The 19,122-nt window shown below is 36.2% G+C and overlaps 1 protein-coding gene and 1 pseudogene across 2 annotated transcripts; both read right to left on the bottom strand.

Annotated features, from left to right (window-relative positions):
• Positions 1–70: 70 nt before the first annotated feature.
• On the bottom strand, positions 71–6,743 carry LOC18431575 (universal stress protein A-like protein; annotated as a pseudogene). The gene is made up of 4 exons (XR_016049515.1): positions 6,151–6,743; positions 1,237–1,339; positions 656–761; positions 71–329 (listed from the first exon to the last, which is right to left on the bottom strand). The product of XR_016049515.1 is annotated as a universal stress protein A-like protein (transcript).
• A 566-nt stretch (positions 6,744–7,309) lies between these two features.
• On the bottom strand, positions 7,310–10,298 carry LOC18431576 (uncharacterized). Its single transcript, XM_006841698.4, has 2 exons — positions 9,603–10,298; positions 7,310–8,400 (listed from the first exon to the last, which is right to left on the bottom strand). The coding sequence occupies exons 1-2, from the start codon at positions 9,889–9,891 to the stop codon at positions 7,601–7,603; spliced, it is 1,089 nt and encodes a 362-aa protein (XP_006841761.2). The 5' UTR covers positions 9,892–10,298; the 3' UTR covers positions 7,310–7,600.
• Positions 10,299–19,122: the final 8,824 nt, after the last annotated feature.

The following is a 19,122-nucleotide window of genomic DNA, read 5'->3' as shown; positions in this document are numbered from 1 at the left end:
GTGCGGCCCCATCTCTAAATTGTCAGTAGGGTATAAAAACATTTAGATTATTTGCATATTTTACATCAGATTCCCAGTCCTCAAAATCATAATACATTACGATAATGACAGCATTGGCAAAATCATCAGTACTCTCTACTCAGTAGAGGATATATTGAAACAGTATAATCACACACTGAGGTTGCACTTATTTATCAGACTCATAAATTTATAAACCATATTTACTAGGTATGGAAGCTCCAAGGGATCGTCATTTAGGGGGTCTGACTATAAGGATAAGGCATTTTGCATTGTGAGCACAGTAGTCACTAACAATTCCCAGAAATGCTCTGCAACCAAACAGAAATTACCAGGGTTAGAGGCCATAGTGAGGAATTGGGTGCCTCTCTCTCTCTCTCAAAGGCAAATTTTTTTAAAAATGTTGCAGTCATTCCTGTTAAAAGACAAAACAAGAATAAGATTTGATTTCTATATTCAGTTGTCTTTTCTTGTGTTAATCACCCCACAAACTTGTGTCGTAAAGGCCTCAGTAAAATTAAGTAAACTGAACTTCATAGGAAAACTTTCCTACTGTTTATGAAAAGCAAGAGTTCATCAAATGAAAGGAGAAAAACCTTAAACTGTATAATCTAGTCATCACACATCTTTATCTTACCGAAACCACGACTCCCAACGACAAGGAGGTCTGCATGTGTCTGTTCAACAGCTTCACATATCATTTCCTTGGGATCGCCATCAAGCACCATGGTCTCTGCTTTGACCTGCATTGATAATCACAAAAAATAAAAAATAGAGCATAAAAATCATGGGAATGGTTAGCGTTGATTCCTTTGAAACCATATATAAATGCACTGGCACCATAACATATCATATGACAAAGCAAATCAAGTATTCTTGTCCCAATTTGATGTACAAGTTAAGGGGGTTCTGCAGTACCGGGAAGTTTTGGTGAGCGTCTATGATGGTTCGTTACCAAGGACTTGGCCTCAGCCAAGGTAAAATTTGGTGTGCGTCTATATGGTTCATTACTAAGGACTTCTCGGCCAAGGTCCGAGTACCTTGGCCGAGTAGTCTTGCAGAAGACTGTTACTAAGGCAAGAATTTCCTTAACATAACGCTTCATAGAGTATAAAAAATATGGGAAATTGCTGATTGTATTCTATATGATCAACAATGAGAGTAACAATTGGTTCATGTTTCCATTTGGTTGTGTTGAGAGAGAGAGAGAGAACTCACCATCTTTTCCTTGCACAACTCCATGCACGAGCAAAAATAAGCGCTGTTGCCTGTTGTTGGGATTTCTTTAGAGATTCCAAAACTCCGGGTGTCTCATACATTGCTGTGAAAGGCAAATGAGAATCTTATACTACAAGAGATTCATAGGACTTTCCCTTCGGAAAGCATACCATACACTAGTGTATGATGGTGCATGTGTGGCCATGGAGCCTCATATTTACCACATTTTTTGATTTATCTAATTAATACTTTTCTCAAAAACATTATGTAAATATTATTTACTTCAAATTTTTTAAAAGTGACTATTTTTTTCAAATGATAGTGGATAACTTCCTTATCCCCCAAATTTTTAGGACCATCTATTCAGAGATTCCAGAGAAAAGCCAAACATTCGAACTGCAACCCTCTATAATACAGGGTTTGCTGGGTCCTGCAAAACAGACCATGAAAGCTTGCTTGACAACTTTAGAAGGACTTGGGTCTACGTGATATACAGTCCAATGAAATTGGCCATCAATATTTACAAAATATTGGGGGTGGTATGCCTAGAAAAGACGGTCAAGGGGGTTTCCATAATTTGCCCAAAAATAATAACACAAAACCTGTTTGATTTTGCATTTAAACTGAACCTAAAGGTCATTTTCTTTTGGATTGGTAAAATCCATCGTTAAAAACACTGTGACTGATCGTTAGAACAAGAACTTTCCCTACCTGTTATGCTATGTAAAGGTAATGGGCAGATTGTAATATATGCCTGCTATGAACAAATAAAATGTTTTGTGATATTTATGCCACAATATAATGGCATAAACTTGGATGTTTCAAATGCAGAAACAAAAAGAACAATTTTATGCAAATCTCCTATTTCAAATCTATGTAGGCTTTGGATAACTTCTGTTGAAAGGAAAAGTCTATGTAAGGTGTCCCTTATACTATTGGAGTAAGTTGTACTTCAGAAATCCTCTAGGAGATGGTGTTATGATGTTGAAAAACCTTTCAATTTGATTGTATCGACCTCAACATGTATGGATATGAAAAAAAAAAAAAACAGATATATGCAGTTTGTACCATTTTTAAAATTTAAAATTTCATGACTAAGGATAAAAATAAATTTTTAAAATTCATAAGGTTCCGCATCGAAACTACATAGATAAGATTTAGAGGTGTGCCTTATTTAATATTTACAGGCCTCACCCTTTATTTAATATTGAATTAGTAAAGAAAAATGTTTATAAAAGCCATCAACCTAATACTATAGAAGTTATGGAAATCTTAGAAACCCATCAGAAATGTGTTGTAATCTTGAGAAACCCCTAATTGATCTTCTCAACCTTTGGTTGTATAAATAAGTTTTTTGTAAAAAAAAAATCTCAAGGCTTAAAAATAGTGTATTTGGCATAATCTAGACTGTCTATTTTTAAGATTTTCAAGTCTTTATTAAACTCTTTGATATGCCTTTGTTGAAGCTTTAAATTTCATAATAACGGAGCTTAGATCATTGTAGGTGTTTTTGGCACTGGCAACTGCATCTTTGGCAAGATTTGAAGGTGCACTTGACTTTGATTGTTTAAAGTTCATACTTTTTACAAACCACACACACTAGTAAATACATAGCATTACCTTAGTTTTGTCATAATGCAGTTCTATTCCTTTATTTTTTTAAAAAAGAGAATGATGATTTGTATTATAAATACACTATGTTGGGGTGTATTGTAATTTTGGAGTGTCCATCTTAAATGTTGGGGTGTATTGAAATTTTGGAGTGTCCATACCAACAAGGAAAATATATGGTAACCTCTTAAATGGTGAAGCAAGTAAATGGTTTTAAGTTGACCTAATTTTACTTTATTGTCCTTTTGGTCTCTCCCTGTCCTCTCCACCAAAAATATGATTAGAAAAAGGCAAAAGAGTTAGTCTAGAGAGAGAAGATTTGATTCAAGAGCAAAAGAACTCCATCTCCACCTATATTCCCTGATTTGCAAAATGAAAAGACCACCATTTTTTTCAATGAAACCTGACTTTTTAACTTGCTTCCTGCTTCTAAATTGATAATTGAAAATCTCAAAGCAAGAAAAAAATGCTTGAATCTGAGTTAGCATAACATCCTCCCCAACCTCCTTAATCTTCTTCCAAGCCTTCTTAGAGATCAACTTTACCTTCACAACAAGCAGTGGTTTTGGAAGCTTCCCAAAAAAATGTGCCACGATCATATGAAGCCATAGGAGGTGGATTGGGGCTAGTGGGGTGCTAATACCCTAGAATATTTTTCTGCAATTTTCAGTTAGGGCATCATGTAAATGAGAAAGAAGCTTTATTTTACGGCACATTTGGTTCGCATGAAAATGATTTTTTAGAAATCATTCTCTTAAAAATAACTAATTTCTCAAGTTTGGTTCTTCACAAGAGTAAGAAATCTTTTTACCTTTGAAATTAAAGGAAAAAGTTTATGTGAGGTTGCAACCTCAACATGTAGAATGAAAGGTGCACCTAAGAAATCCATCATAAAATGTAGTTTCGATGTTGCAAAACTTCTAATTGATCATCTCGACCTCGAACTGTATCAATATGAAAAGAAAAACAAAAGAAAAATTTAAAGTCCGTGAAATAGTGTATCTTACCACACAATATTTGGACCATCTATTTTTTAGATTTTCATGTGTTTATAGATAGACTTGATTTGAACCATTTTTAGAGTGTATAATTTTATAATTAGAGATGAAAAAAGATTCTCAAGCCATCTTAATAATTTTTTATATTAAAATTACATTTATGATAAATTTAGAGGTGCGGATTGTTTAAAGTTGCAACCTTATGCAAACTACACCCTTATTTAATTAAATGAAGAAAGAGAGAAGGGGAAGATGGAGAGAGGGAGTTTTGGGTCAGAGAGAAGATTGCTTCAAATAGAGATGAATACAAAAAGATGCGAAAGGCTAAGAAAGGAACGGGCTGTGAGTGAGAGAGAGAGAGAGAGAGAGAGAGAGGCTCGGTTGAATTAAAAACCATAAATGAATTTTTGAAAGAGGGTTAAAGGGTTCCTATACACAAGAAGACGGTGTACTCATCATACACGCGATCATTGCCCTTTTAAAGGAAGACGTTTTACATGACGTTAAAACCCTAAATTGTAGAATTATCGTGCACCTCGAAAATTCACCTAAAAAAACATCAAATTAATTATCTTCACATCGCGGTGTATGAATAAAAAATAAAATAAAAATTTTAAATCCCAAAAATAACCCATCTTACAAGAGTATCTGGACCGTCTATTTTTAAAATTTTTACGTATTTATCAATATGCTTGATTTAAACTATTTTTAAACTTTAAAATTTTATAATTAGAGATGAAAATAGAATTTCAGGCCATACTAAAAATTTTCGACACACAAAATTGCATCTTATAACAACGTTTGGAAATGCACATTACTTTGATTGTTAAAGTTGCAGCCTTATGCAAACCTCCCCTCTTTTAAATAAATATAAACTATAATACCATGTGCAAGTTTAATAATATTAATTATAAATCTTGATTTTCAATCCATTATAATGGTCATTAAGGTAGGCTTATGCTGGATATATATCTACCCTCAGCCTAGGGCACGCCCTAGTGGCCCAGCTTGGGCTTATGGCCCCCTGGGCCTGTTGGTGATTAGGTAGCCCAACTCCAGTCCCACCTTTTTGGGGATTAGGGTGAGCTGGGCCTGAGCCTGGCCCACATATTTGATTTCAATCCACAATCTTTTATTTTGATTTAATGAAAATTAAAAGTAAAGAAATTCAAATATGCATTATTTCAATTTGAAATATATTAAAAATTTAAAATCATAACATATAGTGCAGCCACTGTACAATGAATTTCTTAGGGTGTATGCCGAATGTGACTATGCTATCATCATATCATTATGTACTCAATTAATTTTATGTATTCCGTCAATCATAACTTAAACAAAGGTTTCATCTTTCGTTAATCCCTGTAGAGTAGGAAATTCTCTTTATGAAATCTTAATCAATAAGCAAGAAATTCTCTTAATGAATAAAGCATGTCTGAAACCATGATTAATAGTAGTGCAAGGAATGGGCCGAGGTCGGGTCTGAAGCGGTCCGGACCTAGACCTAGACTGAGACCAGGCGAAGTTCAAGACCACTGGACCCATAACCAGACCCATCAGTGTGAAGGACTCGTACCTGACACAGACCCTGACTCGACCCAGGAATCCAAGTCAAGTCGGGTTGAAGAGAGAGGGTTCTTCCAGTATCTTCTGATTTCTCTCTAGAGAGAATGGGGCTCCATTAGGTTTTGCATCTTCTAGTTTCTCTCTTGGAGCATATGAGAATTAAAGTTCTCATGCATAGGCTTAGAGAATTGAGATCTAGTTTCCGTGGTAGACTTTGGGGTAATTATAAAAAATATGGGAAGTTCGATAATTATTATTTTTATCATGATATTGAGCAGAGATAATTAAATTGAGGTGGAGGCCTTTAAGTGTTTGAGACAATTAACTTAAAATTTAATATTAGAAATTTGTACAAAATTTTCACCTTGTTTAGTATTGAGATTAATATTACTAATTTGTACAAATTTTTCGCAATGAAATTAATATTAGATACTCGATGTCAATACATGACATTGGGGTCCATGCTTTTGGAGTTGGGCAGACCCAAAAGCAGGACCTAGAGCTGGACCCAACCTAATTCGGTTGAGATCTAAATTTTTTTTTTTTTTTTTTGGTAGTCATGTTTTCGATACTTATTCTCTTTTCATATATCAAGTTGTAGTTTTAAAATGGCAAGTCAATGAAGAAAATGAAGGAAACAGTCCAGAAAACAAGACTAGTATATGGAGAGAGAAAGTGTGTCTTTGGTGTTCTGCACTACTAGTAATATTAGTGGGTAAAAAGTAAAAGTGTGATTGACCTGGGCCAGCAGGGAAGACATAGTGATCAAAGGGTTGGTGGATATGAAGAAGAAGAATCAAGGTTCCAGCCTGGTTTTGTGTGTTGTTGAAGATGGGGAGGTGGTCAAGTGTCCATTTCAGTGCGTGGAAGCTCATTTCAGAGTCATCTAAAGCAACAATCACCTTCATCTGCTTCTTCTTTTTCTTCCCTTCCTCTCTCTTCCTTCTCTTTTTCTCTTCCTCACCTCTCTCTCCATTCTTCCCACTTTGCCTTTTGCTCTGTTTTACTGGCATAAGCTCCTGTGTCATTCGCATAGGAGAACGCAAAACACCCATGCTTCCATGCGGAAGACCTTCACTTACACGAGCGTCACGCATGCATCTCGGCCCAATCCGTCTATTTTTCATATGACAAAGAATAACCGGAAATTTCAAAACTTCAGGAGGAATCTGACACAATTGGCTGGAAACTCCAACTGGTTTTCATTTTGGATCCTATGTCCCTTTTGTCTTGTGCATAGGTGGGGCGGATCGGCAGAACTAACAAACATTTTTGTTGGAAATTTGGGCCTGAATCTGAAAACTTTGAGACTTACCTCTTCTCCATTTCCACTGCTTTAAAGATATGAGAATGTCTTCAAGAATGACTATTTATCTCTAAGAAGAGTATTTATCTCTGGGTGCGGTTTGTCGAGAAATGTGTTTCAACACTAAAAATTTATTTGATAACTTTAAAATATATTTTTATTTTTAATTATAAAATTTAAACTTTCAAAAGTAATGTAGATCAAACAGATTTATGAAAAACTTGAAAATCTTAAAAATTGATGGTCCAAAAATGCTTTACAAGATGCACTATTTCCAAAACTTGTTTTTTTGACGAAGAATTTTTTTTTTTGCTAAACTTGAAATCCATTTTTTTCACATGTCCATGGATCTTGATGTTGAGATGATCAATTTGAGGATATTTGGACTTCAAAACAACGCCTTCTAGTGAAATTTTTGATATGGGATTTAATTTGATTGTTTAAAGCATCAGCTTTATACAAATTTTTTTCTTTTATCTTTTGTACAAAGAAGTCACAATTATTTTTATTAAGAAGATTTAAAATTGGATGATTGTGGGTGTATCATTGACTAGACTCCAAATTAAAAAAAGAATATGAAACACACCCTAAGTAATCCATCAATTAGGACATCTCTGTATTAAAAATAAATGGTCTTACCGTATACAATACCCTAATTTTTTATTAGCAATCCATTCAGTTTATGCAAAATTTCTGTCCCAATCGTTGCTAAACTGCAAAAGAAAAATCCCCTTATTGTCCGCTGATCTCATCACAAGCAAAGGAAACCTGATTCCACATATTTTCACTTCCATGGAAAAAACAAAATGAGAAAAAGAACCAAGATTAAATTACTATGCTAAGGTAAATTCAAAATCATTCAAACTTCATTGCTAGCATTCATTTATCTTCGGCAAACGATTCCATTTCCATTGCCCAGTCTACCAGTGCAATCCAAATCAGTCGTGCCGTTGTGAACAGCCATCTCAACACTCTCTGCTGACACATTTTCCGGCGAAAACACGCAAACTTTACAGTCCGCCGCTACCAATGACGATGTCTCATACTTGTCCTCTCCTCCCATAACTGGCATTGCCACCCTTCTCTTCACCGGACTCTTGAATCCTGGCCTGTATGTTTTTCCCAAAACTCCTTCAACTTCCAAAGAGAAACTACCTAAGAGCTTGAACCTCACCTCCAAATGTGCAAAGCAGTCATCCTCTGGAATCCCGTATCTGTGAATCTTGTCGTCCTCCGGTGTTACCGGCACCACCCTGACAGAAACTTCTGCCTTTCCTGTTAGAATTACTGACACAGAGTTGGTTACCGCAGTCCTCTCAATGCTGAAATCATTTTCTGGAGAGCTCCAGGATGTGAGGTGGGTGGCTGGAAGTTCAAGTTTGTGTCCATCGTAGGCGAATTCGAGGTGATCAGCATTTGGATCCCAGTGAGAGGCTTTCTTTGCTGAGAGGGTGAGGGAGTGGGAGCCTAACATGAAGCCTAGGGCCTGAATCCAAGTGAAGTCTCGGGTGCGGTGAGAGGGGCGGAGGCCAATGAAGCGGGCATTGATTTGGATGGAGGGATCGGAGATGAGGGCAAAGTGTCCACCAGTGCGGCCATGGAAGTAGAACATGATGCCATCGCCACCCACGAAACGTGGATCGTAACATGCTGCCCCAGTTCCCTCACAGTTAGGCCTTCGATCTGTTTATTGCCACAAAGTGAAAACAATAACCAGTTAGGGACTCGAGGTGAATCATGATTTCCTCATCTCCACAAATGTTTACCACAATCTTAACCAGTTCTTTGAAAGTTGAAACTTCTATTTCTGAAAAATGTTGGTATGACTAATTAGACTGGGGAAAATTTGAACCATTTTTTTTTTCTCAACTCAGGATTTGAACCACATGGAAAATATCAAAAACAGGGGCGGACTACCTGCAAAAATTATGGATCTCCTGGACCACTTGAATAAGTTATGCAAGTTCCTAGACCAATGCCACAACTTAACGAACCAGTGCCCCAAACACTAGGAACCTTCCATGGGTACTAAGTCAACCATAACCAAAGCTTGTTTCAATGGCAATCCAGCAGTTAAAATTGTGTATTTTGGAGGCAATGGACTTTCAAAAACCTTAGTCGATTACAGTTATTATGGCTCATGGATTGGTGGGAAAAGAGCCGAAAACATTATTATATTCATTTTCACCTCTAATGGGTTATAGTCTCTATAATCACCATCCATCATTTCATTGAAAGGGGTCCAACCCAAACCAGCATGCATGAGCGTACCATAGTGCATAATCCATAGTCCATTGAGTAAGGCCGTTCCAATTGCCTTACCTCTGTTGAAACCCATGACTGAAAACAAGGTGTTAGACAGCAATGGAAGAGATTGGAGATCTAATTCCGAACAACACATGGTTGGGCACTCACCCAACAGATGCTTTAAGGTAGAAATGGGGCAAAATCCCGAATATAAGGTGAATACCTGAACAATTTTTAACATAAAATTGTTCAAGTATTTCAGGCACTTGATGCTGCAACCTAGGAGGTTTTGCGTTTGAATCCAACTTGGCCTACCCAAAGAAACGCTCATTCAGGAAATGATGTATTCTGATGCTATCAGAGTCTAATTTTCTTTACCACTTACATGATTCGGGTGCATGTTCGTACATGTGAACAAATGAAGTTTCTGAAACATACTTAACAAGCTAGGTACATGAACAGTACTTTTAGTAAATTTTGTTGAGCTCAAATAGCATCCGCATGTTTAAGATGGGCCAGCATATTTACTTCTAAAAGACTAGTTTTAGCAATGGTACATTTTTTCCTTTTTCGGGACCCCGAAAAAAATTAAGAAGAGAAAAGATAAAGAAAGAAAATATGAAAAGAGCTTCACTTACTTCTGCACACAGCTTCACATGTTGGTGAGTTACAATTCACATAACAAGCTTTGGCCGTTGGATCGGCGGGCTTGAATTGTGGGCATTGATCTGGGCACACGATCGTCCGCCGGAAACATGTTGTCTTTGCTTTGAAGCAGCTCAGCCTTTGTGGAGGCTGTGTTTTCCCGGACACAGCAAAAGGTGGAGGGGGTGCCTGATTACCATAAGCATCTCCCTTAATCTCACCCATAATTGCCATAAAAACAACTGCAAGAAAACCCAATACTTTCATATTGAAGAGCTCCATTGTTGAACTTGGAGAGCTTGGCAATGGATCTAAGATCAAGGTCTTTCACTACAGAGGAATTTTCTTGCAACTTTGGTCTCAATTTATAAGAGGAACTTTAGGGGTTAAGGTAATGGGGAGTCTATGGACTGAAACGAGTTGGAAGTGTCACATGCCATTAATGTCATGTAAGATATTAAAATCTATAGCGTTTAAAAATGGCCATTGCATCTTTGAGGTGCTCTTAAAAATTAAAAAGAGCCATTGAATCCTTGAGTTTCGGCTGCCAAACTCTGGTTGGCAGTCCAAGCAGGGTTCACGCCTTGCCCTGTGCTGGTAAAAGTCAAAGGAGTTCATAGTAGTAAATTTCAGTTCACCATTTGTTTAGCTGCATTTTACTATTATAATATGTTATTGATTTGCCCCTAGTTGTGCTTCGAAATTATGAGGTATATAACCTTTAATTCTCTCAGGGGCATATTTGATCCGGGAAACCGCCCTCTTACTGAGGTTTAGGTTGACCAAGTCAATTTCTTGCCTTTTTTTTTTTTTTTGAGCAAGTGAGGGAGAGGGTCTTATCATTGGTAGGAATCAAGCCTAGGACATAGCATTGCAAATCGTCAAGCACTAAACAATTAAACCGGGCTCTTTTTCTAAAACGGTTTGGTAGGGCGTAATTTGTTTATTTTTGGGTGAATGAGTAGGGAGAGGGCCTCTTTGATAGGAATGGAGCCTAGGACATAGTGTTGAATTGTATTAGGCCAGGTACTTCTTGACCCAATGCAAAAGATCCAAGGCTAGGGCCTCTTTTGCCCAGTTCAGACTGGGTCACAGCCACCCATCCTAGTTTTGGCATGTCGCCAGCCCTACTTCCCGTATTTGTTTGAACAGGAAAGTGGTCCTCGGGAAATCTGAAATATTCACACAGTGCCCATCAAATCTAAGATTTTCACACTACTGCACAAAATAGTGGCATTTCATGGGAAAGGGGCTCCATAACTTACAAAGTATTAGGGTTAAAAAACGGCGAGATGAAAATTGATTATGAAAAAGCAGCTCCATTACTTGCAAATTTGAAAATGTTTCTTTCAAGATTTTCAAGTGATTATAGATCTACTTGATTTGAACCATCTTTTGAGTAATTAGATATGCAAAAAGATTCTCAAGCCATCCTAAATATTTTTTACACGAAAAATATATTTACAGTAAAATTTGGAGGTGCGTCTTAATTTGATTGTTTGACGTTGCAATCTGATACAAAACACACCCATTAGCTTAATCCACATAAGTTCCTCGGTAATTCACTATTTTAAACTTCCGCAAAGCAGCAGTAGTAAATGAATGTCAGACATGACCGATCTCAACTCGAAATAAGTTGAGACAGAACAAGGTGCATCCACAGCCTGTGGAGGCTTAAAAGGTGCACAAGCACCTTTTAATAGTTCAGATTCAACTATGCTCATTCGAAGAGCCAATAATGAATCTCATTTTTATTTTTATTTAAAATGATATTAATATGAAATTTTGGTTTTATGCTCACCTTTACAATTAAGATCAAAAAATTAATAAAAAGTTTTTTGAATAAAAAAATTGACCAAAATAAATTTAGAGGTATTTTAATTATTTTTATTTAAAATATTTTTTAATCATTTTTATTTTGTTATATTTATAAAATACACCTACACTCCAAAAATCAAATAAATATATTATTTAAATGAAATTAGAATATAAAACTAATTCTCGGCCATTAGATATGACCATGTGAGATCTCAACCATTGGAAGGTTGCTTGTATCCGTACTTCCTCTTGTCCACCTGTAGTTCAGAAAGAAAACTTATTTGGGAGATTTTCTTTTTTTTAATCTAAAATTTTGGAAACCACCTAAGAATATCACTATATGATTATTTTTTTATCTAAAATTTAGCTTATGAGAGCTTCAACGCCTTGTTCTCACCCACTAAAATTTGGATGTTATTTATTCAATCTTGGAACATTATTTTTCTCAAGCATATGATAGGTGCAATTTGGGAAGACTTTTTATTGAGGTTGGCTTATAGGTTTAATAGATCACATCCGCAAAATTTGGGTCCTAAAAATTCTCCTAGAGTGTGTTGACCCAAGAGAGTAAATGAACGTGACAACCCACCGGAGCAAAAAAAAAAACAGAAAGCTAAATTAAAGGGAGTAAATGAACGTGACAACCCACAGGAGCAAAAAAAAAAAAGAAAGTTAAATTAAAGGGAGTAAATGAACGTGACAACCCACAGGAGCAAAATAAAAAAAGAACGTTAAATTAAAGGGAGTAAATGAACGTGACAACCCACAGGAGCAACAAAAAAAAAAGAAAGTTAAATTAAAGGGAGTAAATGAACGTGACAGCCCACAGGAGCAAAAAAAAAAAAGAAAGTTAGATTAAAGGGAGTAAATGAACGTGACAGCCCACAGGAGCAAAAAAAAAAAAGAAAGTTAAATTAAAGGGAGTAAATGAACGTGACAACCCACAGGAGCAAAAAAAAAAAAGAAAGTTAAATTAAAGGGAGTAAGTGAACGTGACAACCCACAGGAGCAAAAAAAAAAAGAAAGTTAAATTAAAGGGAGTAAATGAACGTGACAACCCACAGGAGCAAAAAAAAAAAAAGAAAAAAAAAAGTTTAAATTAAATTAAATTGGCACACAAAAAAGAAGGGAGAATCCTAGCCACACCTGAGCTTTCCATTCTCTATGACGGAGGATGGGCATGAACTGCATTTCCGTTGATTGAGAACGAAGGGCACTATTCAATAGAATTTCAGGGCAAAAGGAAAAAAAGAGAAAGAAAGGCATTCACCAAGAACAAATGATTCATCTCTTCCTTTTATTATCAGAATGGGCAGTGTATGCAGGGTGGCAATGGAACCGGATCCAGATCCGACACATATCCAGATATGAGTCCAAAATTCGACCCGACGGGTTGGGTCCGGGTCCAAATATTGGACCCAAACACTATTTGGGCATGTGTGTTATTATATAAATAATATTTAACATATAATACTTTAATACTATTTAATTAATATGTAAAAATAGACTTATATTAATTATAATATTTAAATAATATATGTATATTTAACATAACAACTAAATATACTTGAATATATATTTTATTATTTTGGGGTGGGTCCGGTCAGGTCTGGGTCCAATATTTTCAGGTTTGGGTCCATGTTCGGGTCCAATAACTTCGGGTCCAATCGGATCCAAGTCCACGTTTGAGTCGGGCCGGACCCGACCCATTGCCACCCCTAGGTCTATTATCCACCTATGTATGGTATAAGCATCAAACGATGTGCATGCTAGGCTTCATCCGAGATAGAAGTCAGAGAAATATTAAGGAAAAGTATATATACTGTTGTCACTTTGTACAATTGGACTTCAAATTATCGGGATTACTCAACTCCAGTGTTGGAAACCAGCAAATCGTTTATTTCAAATTTTATGATCGTGAGTGTGAAATAAAATTCGGATTTTAAGCCCCAAAAATAGTTCATATTTCCAATAAGGAAAAGACGTATGCCCTCTCTCTAAAATTATTATCCCAAATAACCTTAGGGTCCCATAAAATGCCCATAAAACCCTTTAAGTTAAACAAAAAGGACCCGTCCTTACCTTTTTTTTATCATCTAAATTATAATTTACCATTCTTTTTTCTAATAAATGCATCATGAAAATCGAGTTTGTCATACCTCTTTTAACTTACTTGTTGAGATTCATGAGATTGTGTGTGAGAGAGAAATATTAAGGAAAGGTTGTAATTAGTGTAGAAAAAAGTGAACTGACAGGGGGCTGGAACAGGTTCAAACGGCCTAATCGGTAAACCGGTTGGTTCACCTGGCCTAAACGGACAAGTCTTGAGCAGTAAAAAAAATGTTAAAAAAATATAAAAAATACAAAATAAAATCTAATAAAATTTGAAAAGTATATTTAAAGAATGATTAAACAAAGCACATCCAAATGAAGTTAAACATTAATGAAAATATAGGTTTTTAAGAATTGATTTGTGTCCAGAAGTATTTTTGAAAAAAATTTTTTTTTTTAAAAAAATGCCAAAATATTTTCAAATCTTTGTCAAATTGATAAAAAAAACACTTTAAAATACATTTCAAACAAAAATTTTATATAATTATTTTAATTTTGTTTTCATATCCGGCCAATTCACCAAAACTAAAACCGGCTAGTAGTTGATTCCGATTCAACCGGGCGGCTAGAATTTGAATCGCCCGATTTTGCCCACACTACTTGCAATAGAGAGGGAGGAAGAGGTCCACGGTTGAGTAAAAAAGAGAAAGATAGAGAGCATTTCCAAGATTTAGATATAAAGTGTTTAAGAAAAAAGAAATAAAATTTCTACAATTTGGACAATAAAATGTGAGAGGATTAAATATTCTTTTTTCTTTAACATGGGCGGTTCCTTAAGATATTTATAGAACTAAGAGGTTATTTAACTCGCCATCTCGATAACAACGATACTTTAGATATTACTTGAGCCTAGAACCCATTCCTCCCTAAAAATAATTCATTTTGCAAAACTTTTTCAGGAACGCCGACTTAAAAGTAAGTCTGCAATAGTTTTTTTTGGGTAATTCAATAGGAAAGACAACCCTACCTGCCTTTCAACTAGATTAGGTGTTTAGCTTTTTTTAAAGGTATTATAGTGGGGTGGTATTAGTGGTAGAAATGAAAACCACGACGTGATGATTAAGGTGTGGGGATGCTATCGACATGACCCCAAGCCTCTTTTCGAGTCTACAATAGTTTTGGAGTTTCACCCAAAATGGATTCGATCACTATCACATGATCTTCGAGCACTTAATGTAATTTTCCGATCGGGTTCTAAGGTGCGGCCCTACCAAATTTGATAAGATCGCAGCCCTACTAAAGCCTCATCCACATTAGAGAATTTGGTTCGTTTAAGTATAATTTAGAGGGCTCTTGATTAACGTGAGTTCTAAAATTGTGGTTTAATTACAGCTGGTTAAGTTCTTGGACAACGAGCTGTCAAACGTGGGAGCAAACCTAAGTCGCGCCATATTTTTTTGGTGTGGATCCACTTCTTAAGATATACCCCTCTGTGGAAACCTGACCCATTTGAACTTGTATTAACATAAATAAACTATTTTTTTTTTTTGGATGAATAATAAACTATCTACATTTGAACTTTGATATTCTTATGTATTTAAACGATTCCCGAGGACGTTGCGCCAAAGAAGCTTCACATACAGGGTTGGCCGACAGAGCGAAAGAGATAAAACAAGACTAAACAAAAAATAATGGGAAAAAAAAAAATTATGACGAACTGGATTGGTCTTGGTTGGCTCGGCCCGGCCCGGCCCGGCCCATCCGCTAGACCGAGTCCTTCGTGCCATTTTTTGTGGCCCAAGCCACATATTTTTAGGGCTGGATTGCCTGGGCAGGCCAACGGAACTGTCCCATTGCCAATCTTATTCTCATAAAGACCAAGTTCCCTAAAAATAGGGACTACTCTCTGGGGTGAAATAGCGAAGTGGAAAGACCTCTTTGGATCTGAATTTTTGGGATCTACTAAAGGAGGACCAGATGATTGTTTTCCCAAAGAAAAAGAAAAAAAAAAGAAAAGAAAAGATCTTTGAATTTCCAAAAATGGAGATGTTGGCTGTTAGGATGCAAAGGATACGTCTCAAAACCTAAAATCCTAAAAATGCCCCTAAAGGGAGTAAATGTACAATTTGACATCTAATAGCTAAATGGTATGTATGTCTTGCTCCCCACATACGTTAACTCCCTCAAATAAAAGAGAGATTACCAGAGATTTTTTTTTATCTGAGGTTAAGTAATCCAACTAAGATAACTAGATTATTATTTTCAAAAAAGTAAAATGTTCTTCCACGCCTAGATTTTGTCCTCCTTAATTTGAACATTCTTTTTTATTCTCTGGACATTTATTTCAAGCGCATCGAAAATGCAATTTGGAAAACGTTTTTTTTTGGTTTATCACCATGGTCAAGAGGTCGCCTTCCCAAGAATTGAGGTCCTAAGAGTATTTTAACCGTGAGATTTACCTGAGCAGCAAATGGACAGTGTGATCCTGCGGTGCAGCATATCTTTTGGTAAATAACATTGGGTAACGTATTTCAATTTAATGAAGATACATTTGGGTAAGAAATCCTATCAAGGATAGAAGACGAGTGTTCTCAACTTTTTAAAAAAAAGGAAAAGAAAAAAAAGAAAGATAAGGTTCTGGATTTTCCATTACAATGGGAATATCAATGTTTCTTTCTTTAATTAGTAAAGAGGATTCAAGAAGAGGAAGATTTCCTATTAGAATAGGAATATTTATAACGACATTGCATTCTTTCTCCCATTTGCAAAAGGATTCAAGAAGAAGAGAGACGAGGCAGAAAAATAAAGAAGAGAGATAACTCCCGCCAAAAAAAAAGAGAAAAATGTCTAATGCATATTCATAAGGAAAAGAAAAAGGAAAACAAGACCCACTCAGAAAAAGAACAGACAGAGAAAATAAAACAATGACCCACGCTATTGAGATTTTCAGGTGTACTCATTAAGGTGAGAGAGAAAGGAATCAGCCACATAAGAGAGATTTTCGGGTGCTTCCAGGTTTATAATTTCAAGATGATAATCACACTGCAGTGAAGAACTTCTTGACACCATCCTCCCTCCTACAAAACCCCTAAAAGCTGAAAGAAGGATGGTGTGATCTAGTCAAAATATATATTCTTTTTTTTTTTAGTTCTTTTTTTTTTCTTCACGGCTTAGATAACTTAGTGGTCATTTTACAATAATTCAATTTCAAATAAAATAAAGAAAAGAATACAACTAGAATCTCAAGAACTTGAAGCCATTCAAAATCTTTCTTTCAATAACAAAGAAAAAACACAACTTATGCTTGGAATAAAAGATACAATAAATAAATGTGCTAGAGACAGAAGAAGGTGTTGGATATTACCTCAACTGCGTTTCTTACACCCCATACCGAGTCACCACCTTCCGATGGTGCATGATTAATGGTCAACTTTCTATCTCAACTGAAAAAACAAATTTAGGCCAAGCCAAACCAATTGAACATTAACGCCTTTTCAATCACAAAACTCAAACATAGGTGAACCCCATTTGATAACCTAGTTGAGAGAGATGAAGTCTCTTTTACTACACCCTAAACCCTTAGCTAAAAACACAAGTTGAGAGATGAGAGAACTCAAGAGATCAAGAGAGTGGGGCGTGCCCCTTAGTTTGCATAAGGGACAGAGAGGGAAACTTTTCAAGAGAGAGAGAGATATTTCTAAGAATGGGGTGTGCCCCCTATGAGAGAGATATGGAAAGTTGGTGTAGAGATTATTGGGTAGGGTGCTCCCCTTTCTATATTGTATCAAGGGTTTTAGGGTTTTCTATGACTTGCATCTTCATGTGAGGTTGAATATGCACTATTGATCTTGGGTGACTTGTGGGTTGAGAGATATGAATCATCTATTCTATAGATAGGTCATCAAGATCATATGAAAGGTGCTAGAACCATCATCCCCCACTTCTTAAATGATTTTTTCATCAATTAATTCAAATAAGATATTAATATATAATAATATTATGCTTTCTTATTTTATACTCAAGCCTTCTCACACATCAAAAATCGATTCAAAATTTCTTCAAGGCACAAGCTTTCCAAAACACATCTTTCTTTTCCCTCAAGCCAAGGGCTTGAACTCTTCAAATTAGAAACTTCTCAAGGTGGGGTGTGCCAACCTAGGTGGCACGCAATGGTCCCCACCCAATTGTCATGGTGGGCCCATATAGTCTATTGGCCTTCCCATGCAATATTTAAAATAAAAAATATAATTTAAAATTTTCATAAAATCATATTTGAATATTTAAATCAATGTAAAATCAATATCTCTATTTTTTACAAATCTAAATTTGATAAATAAAATATTCAGATATTTAAAAAAATTCAACTAACAATTCTAAAATCATATAACAAATGTAATTAAATATTTTGATGAGAAAATAATCCATATAGTCTAAGAACAACTATATACTGGGGCACTCCACCTTCTACTGTGTATTACGGTCCACACTTGCTTTTTCAAACCGACCCAACATTGTCCATAACTCACAGTCCATGTAGGGGTTCATTTGCGGGTTATCAAAGTCTAGCCAATTGGCAGTCTATAGATTTCAGGTTCTCTTGTAGAGATGAAACCAAGGTCACCCATATCTGTTGCAATCTATTGCTCGATAGTGCATAGGGGTTATCTCTAGCACATGCACGTACTTCACCTTGAAAGTGTAAGGATCCAGACTTTCGCACGACGATAGTGAGTATGTGGAGGCAGAAAAGAGCGCAGCAGTGTGCACGCGGCAGCGAGAACGCAACGCCGCGAGTGAACAAGGGGCATCACTGTGTGTGTATCGCCGGCTGCAGCACTGCCATGCATGATTAAGTGTTCGCCACTTGTCTAGCTGCATGAGAGTTGATTGCCACCCGTCAACTTGGGCTGCCACCTGCCACTTGAGGGGATACTTAAACCCTTCCCTCTCCCTTATGTCTTTCACTTTTCACTCCTCTACATCTCTCTCTCTCTAGGACAAGTTTTGGGGAAGTTCACGCCCTCACTTTGGAGTAGTCATTGTTGGAGTTGAAGAACTGTAGAAGAAAGATTGGAGGGCACCATTGTTGGCTGTGTAAGTGGTTTACTACCCCCTTGCATCAAGTTGTAAGAGCATGAAATTGAAAGTATGAGATTTAAGCATGAATTTCCGGGAACAAAGTATGATGTTAAGCATGTATGTTGTGTTATGTTTTCCAGAAATGAGATCTTCTTTGCATGATCAGTTGGGTATTGTTATCACTCTTGTGGATCCTAAAATTATATGGAGTGATGCTTGTGTGCGTCTAGCTTAAGATATAAAAGGTTTCATGTTATCTTATATGGGTTTGAAGTTATGAAGTGGTCTTTAGAATGTGCCGTGCGTGTATTGTGATTTTCCAGGGAACTTACATGCTTTTGAAATAAGATTTTTGACTAAGCAAATTATATCCAATTTGTCTCAAATCACCACCATTTAAAAGGTCTATGAGTCTACTTTGAGTTTAATGTTTATGTCCAGTTGAGATTCTTGATAGTTTGGAAGATGTGTTTCATTTTGTGCTCATATGCTACTGTTAGCAAACTGTAATAATTTTTAGAAACAGTATTAAAACTTTGCCTGACCTATTGAGGTCCAAATGAC

The sequence above is a fragment of the Amborella trichopoda genome, chromosome 2 (assembly GCF_054954075.1).
Source record: "Amborella trichopoda isolate Santa Cruz 75 chromosome 2, AtrichopodaSantaCruz75HAP2 v2.0, whole genome shotgun sequence".
Taxonomy (NCBI): Eukaryota; Viridiplantae; Streptophyta; class Magnoliopsida; order Amborellales; family Amborellaceae; genus Amborella; species Amborella trichopoda.
This window is presented reverse-complemented; position numbering and strand designations above follow the sequence as displayed.